Source organism: Arachis ipaensis, chromosome B09 (genome assembly GCF_000816755.2).
Source record: "Arachis ipaensis cultivar K30076 chromosome B09, Araip1.1, whole genome shotgun sequence".
NCBI lineage: Eukaryota > Viridiplantae > Streptophyta > Magnoliopsida > Fabales > Fabaceae > Arachis > Arachis ipaensis.
Window position 1 is genome coordinate 87,933,952 of NC_029793.2, and position 5,644 is coordinate 87,939,595.

The window sequence follows — 5,644 nt, forward strand, 5'->3', positions numbered from 1 at the left end:
GAATCCTCAAAATGAAACTTGATAACTGGGAATCCATCATCAATACTGCAAGATTACAAAATATCAACAAGTTATGAGCTGCATTTGCCTGATAATTAGAAGAGCATTATTGCCTTCCTGAACTGATTTAAATAAACTCTTCAAAATTAAATCTGCATTTTAGTTACCACATATCAACTCAACCTTTGTACTGAATTAATATTTTGAAAGAACATCTTGCCCAAATGATTATTTTGTAATAAAATTCTTTTTCATTGTATCAACAAAAGTTTTAATGTATAGTCTAGTCAAAGTAATTGTAATCATACGAGTTATTTTATGATAATCATTTAACCTACTCAATAAGGAATAGGACAAAGTATAACAGAATTCAGATAAGACCTGATACTTTCACTTCTTCAAGAAGCTAATCAAAAGTACACAAATCACTCTACAATATCAAAATTCCTTTCCAGTTCAACTGCTTTAACTAATACAATTACAAGGCCTTTGTTATCTGTACTGAGTCAAGCTACAGCTATATCTTCTTTATTGTATCATAATCTGTTTTATTTGAATGTTTTAGATTATTGATTAGCCATAATCTAATATTATCAAAATCCGAGATAGCTCAGATATTTGTGAAGATATATTTAGAGGGCAGCCTCATTTTATGATCTTACCATATGGACTAAAACAACCAAGAAAAATAAATCTGACTGATTATGTGCTATGATAAGTCTATAAAGAAGAAATAGGCAATCAAACAAATACAGAATCACATCTTATATTAGTCAAAAACAATAATTCAGAAATGACAGAGAAATGCAAATATCAATAGAAGAAAGTTATAAAGTATCATACTCTCCAGTATACTCGAAACAAGTAAATTGTTGCTCAACGAGATATAATTTCAGTTCAGGCTGCCCAGCCAAGACCTGTCATACATCATAAGCATGGCATAATTGAGAAATAAGATTATTCAACTTAGACAAGAAGCCTATCAAACTGGAAAGAAGGGGAAATATTGATTCTATTTATTCCTAAGGATAAACGTACCTTTGAAATTAGTTGGTCATAAACCATGCTTGGGAGATAAGCCAAGGTTGTTCCACTGTCTATTACAGTTCCCTTCCCACTTCCAGAATCAAATATATCTGTCGGAAGTTGTAGAATATCACTGCCAACCTCAATATCCTTCAAATTGATATTGTAGTGTGCCCTGTCATGATCAACAGACTACAACTATGACATAATGCCAACGCAAGACCTAAACTACATAAAAATTCATACAAGAATCTGAAAGAAAATTTCAGGAAAAAAATGGGGCTAGATTATACTTCATTTTTCTAAATAATTCAATTGATAAAATAAGCTTATTTAATTAAATGATTGGATCGTGTATACTGGTCCAAATAAAATAAAATATAGATCTAGATTACTAGCGATCTTCAAAAACTATTCTCTCCGCCAATTGCAGAACATCCCACAAGGGACATGTCTCTCCCAACACCGGTTCTTCTATAGCCAGGACTCAAACCCGAGACCAGTGGTTAAGGGGAAGGAGTATTTGCCACTCTAACCAACCATGTGTTGGTATGTGAGTACTGAATTTGTCCTTGGATTTTTATAACCGCTATCATGGCATGACATAAAAAATGCTATGTTATTGGACATACATTCTTGGTACCAATGGAGTTGTTTTGACTTTTGGTTCCACCACTTCCCCTATGGCAAATATTCCACCACCCTTAGCATTGTCAAGGCAGTGTGAAAATATTTTTTTCACCTTTCCAGATGCAGCAAGCTGTGAAAGCACCGAAGAATTTGCTTGTCCAAAACCAATTATTCCATCAAGGGCTTCATCAGAAGATGATCCCAATGTCCCAGACTGTACATTGCCACACCTGTCAGCAAGAAAACACCAAGATATAAAATCAGGGGATCAGCGTTTATTTATTAACCCAGGATGCTAAATAACACTCTCCACTTGAATGGAAATTATTCACATGATGAAAAACAACTATCTCAAACGAGGATAAAAACTATCCTAACAACCAAGATAATGCTCTCATCAGATTATGAGAAGCAAATAAGCCAAGAATATTAACATCTAATCTACTTCAACAACATTGTGAATAGACCTAATCAGACTGAAAATGGTAATCAAAAGTCAACAACACAGAAATATCACAATATAAAGTATCAGAAGTTTCTCTTACCCAAAAAAGACACTGCTATTTTGCGGTGCGGTATTGAGATTACCACTAACATGGTTAAAAGTAAGGTAGTCCTGCACGTAGTATCCAGAAGTTGCACTTCCATCCCCATAAGTTATGCTGTATGGACAGGGAATATCAGCCTTGCAACCAGGAATTGGACCATCGTATGTGGAAGAGCAAAATTCATGGTCACAAGGAACCAATTCTGAAGTTTTGGATTCCTTTGGATCATAGAGAGTCAAGTCTATCTGATGTAACAATATCGAGAAAAGTAAAAAGTAAAAAATTACTTCAGTAACTTCAGATTATAACCAAGGTGTCAAGGTAACTTTGATCACATAAGGTACAGAAGAAACTCTAGACTCAAGATCAAGATACATACACCAATATCACTTTTCTTGGGACATCTTGCGCAGTCAACACAATTTACCCAGAGAATGTCACTTCCTGTATCAACCTGAACATAGTAGTCCTTTGGAGGAGAACCAAGCCCAAGTTTTGTAAAATACAGCCTAAAACAAATAAAATAACATCAGCATGATAGCATTCACATTTAGATGAACTCGAAAAATGTACATACACAAATGTATATGCTTCAACCATATGCTACTGTTTACATGATTTTTCAAGCATTAACTGCAAGAGTTAATATGAATCACGCTAGGTAACCAACTAGGATACCAGCCAACTGCAGTCTACAAGTATGGACTGCAAAAGAAGCCCAACAAGGGAAAAAAAAAAACAACCATAAATCAAGAGTAATTCTAATCCTACTTTCACTCTCATTTACCAGTAAAAAACAACCATAAATCAAGAGTAATTCTAATCCTACTTTCACTCTCATTCACCTCCCATCACCCGCAGCCGCGCGTCCTCTTCTGCCACCAGCAGCTGCGCGTCCTCCACTGTCAACAACACATCACCATCCGCCACCTGCAGCCACGCGTGACGTTACAAACGTGGTAATGCGAACCTCTCTTCTCCTCTCCCTCCGTGTCTTCTCATTCTTTTTCTTATGTTTTAAATGTTTCTTTTTTTTAGATTTTGGATGATTCTTTTTTAACAATTTTAGATATTTCTTTTCCTTAGTGTTCAGGTGTTTCTTTTTCTTATATTTTGAAAAATATCATCCGAAACTTAACAGAAAACCATCTAAATCATAGAAAAATTTTGAAAAATAACATCCAAAACTTAATAGAAAGCCATAAAATAATAGAAAAAGAACATTCAAAATCTAACCAAAAAAACATCCAAACTCGTTGAAAAGAACACCCCAAAATCTAACAAAAAGAAATATCTAAAATCATTGTACAAGAAATTCCAAAGATGATCATGAGAAGAAGAATAAGGTTAAGAAAAAGAAGAAGAAGAAACGTGGAGGGAGAGGCAGCACGGAGGGAGAGATACGGAGGAAAAGAAGAAGAGATGCGTAGGGAGAAGAGAAGAGAGGTGATAGGTGTCGGACCATGTGCGTTTTTTGAACCTAAAACTAGTTTTTCAAATTTTTAAAACGAGGGCCTTTTGAAAAGTTGGTTGTTTGGCTGCATATAGAGTTGGTTGCCTAGACTGCAAAATATGATAAATGACTTTATTATTTTATATTTGCATCTTAGACTACACATTCTATCTTTTTAATTTTTCCCCTTAATCGAATCCAAGTTCACAAATCACAATATAAATATCATAATTATCATCCTCATTTATAAACTAAATTAAATACGTTTAACATCTTGAAAGCACAAATATTTGGTATCTTTCTCTGTTAAAATTTATGGAGCAACATTTTTTTTAAGAAGGATTCAGAAAGACGCTACGTATCATTATTGAAAATAAAATAAAATCATAAATTACATTGAACTAAAAGTGAACACTACAAGTTGCATTTTATACTATGCATGCATAAACTATGGAACCAACCTGTCTCATTTTTATAATAACACATCGAAGCACGAGCCACATCAACAGAAACTGAATAATTGTACAAGTAAGTTGTTATTGTACGTTCATTCGCAATTCACACTTACAATTCAATTACTATGCAAACAAATAACAGAAGAAAAATAAATATCATAATAATAACAATTAAATTAAATTAAATTAAATTAAGAAAAAAAAGAGGGAAAAGAAAAACGAACCCGGTCTCGGTAGGCTGACTATTGCCGCCAAGGTTGAGATCCACCGCAGAGAGAATCCTACCTCTTCTACGATCATCACGCGCTCTAACATCGCTTAATCCCAAACGCGTTTTTCGACGCTCCACCTGGAACACGAAATTTCCATTCGCAACGACGAAGTATGTTTCAACGATCAGAATAATTGCCAAGAACAAAACGGAACCTCTCAGATCCATCAATTCAATTCAATTCACTTTCTAATGAACAAAAGAAAATCAAATTAGAAAAAAAAGAAAACAGATCTAAGCACGAGCTCGAAACTCGAACTCGATTAAGCTACAGCTTCTGATTTTTGCAGTTTGAGATCAGAACTCATTGCCGACTCGATTCTTTGGCAAATGGAAAATAGAGGAAGCCAAAAAAGAAAAAAGAAGAAAGTGGATTGAAAAAGAAACGAAACGAAAAGAAACAGGTAAACGGTGACGGAGGAGGAAAATTAGTTTCTTTGCTATTTCCTGGGCAAAACGACGGCCGTTTCGGTTAATACTTAGAATTTAAGACGGCTTCATTTAGTATTTGCGTGAGCTTGCGTGAATGCCTCTATTTCTTTCTCTTGTTTTGTGTTAACTAGTCCCTTTCGTGTCACCCGAATTTGTATCCCAAAATGCAGGTATTATTGGGGTGAATTAATACACTTATTAACAGTTATTAGGGTTAACATGTGCCTTACAAGTTAATATTACTGATTAAAATAGTTTCGGTAAAAAAATACATAATTTTATATTTAACAAATAACTTGTTATTAATTTTAAATTTTTTTAAAATATTTAGATAACTATTTAAAAAGTACATACAAAGCAAAAAGTACATACTATTTACAAAAATTTTCTCATTAACAAAAAAAATTAAAAAATATTTATTTAGTATAAAATCACCAAATTTTGACAATAAAAATTATCTTATTTTTTAATAATATTTACAAAAATTACATCAAAATTTGATGTTCAATTTTTTAAGAATACTTTTTAATATATGATTTTTTGTCACATGTCTAAGTATTTAAAGGGCTTATTGTCGCTTCTATCTTTCAAATTTATTTTGTCGGCAATATCTTCTTGTCCTTCTTTTTTCTCCTCTTTTTCCTTCGTCATCGTCATCGTCATCGTCGTCGCTGTTACTACCACTACCTCCTCCTCCTCTTTTCTTTTTTATTTGATTTCTTTTCTTTTTCCTCCTCCTCCTTCATTATCATCATTATCACCATCACCACCACTACCACTGCTACGACCACCACCACCACCATCATCATCATCATATTCTTAGTTAAAT

The 5,644-nt window shown here is 33.6% G+C and overlaps 1 protein-coding gene across 1 annotated transcript in view; it reads right to left on the minus strand.

Moving 5' to 3' along the window:
- The window catches only part of LOC107619010 (aspartic proteinase-like protein 2), a gene marked incomplete in the record, with an annotated part of 6,387 nt that extends 1,458 nt beyond the window's left edge, over positions 1 to 4,929 (minus strand). The window contains 6 exon segments of the mRNA XM_016321215.2: positions 844 to 917; positions 1,039 to 1,201; positions 1,659 to 1,886; positions 2,202 to 2,449; positions 2,584 to 2,713; positions 4,337 to 4,929. Coding sequence (XP_016176701.1) covers positions 844 to 917; positions 1,039 to 1,201; positions 1,659 to 1,886; positions 2,202 to 2,449; positions 2,584 to 2,713; positions 4,337 to 4,551 — 1,058 coding nt within the window.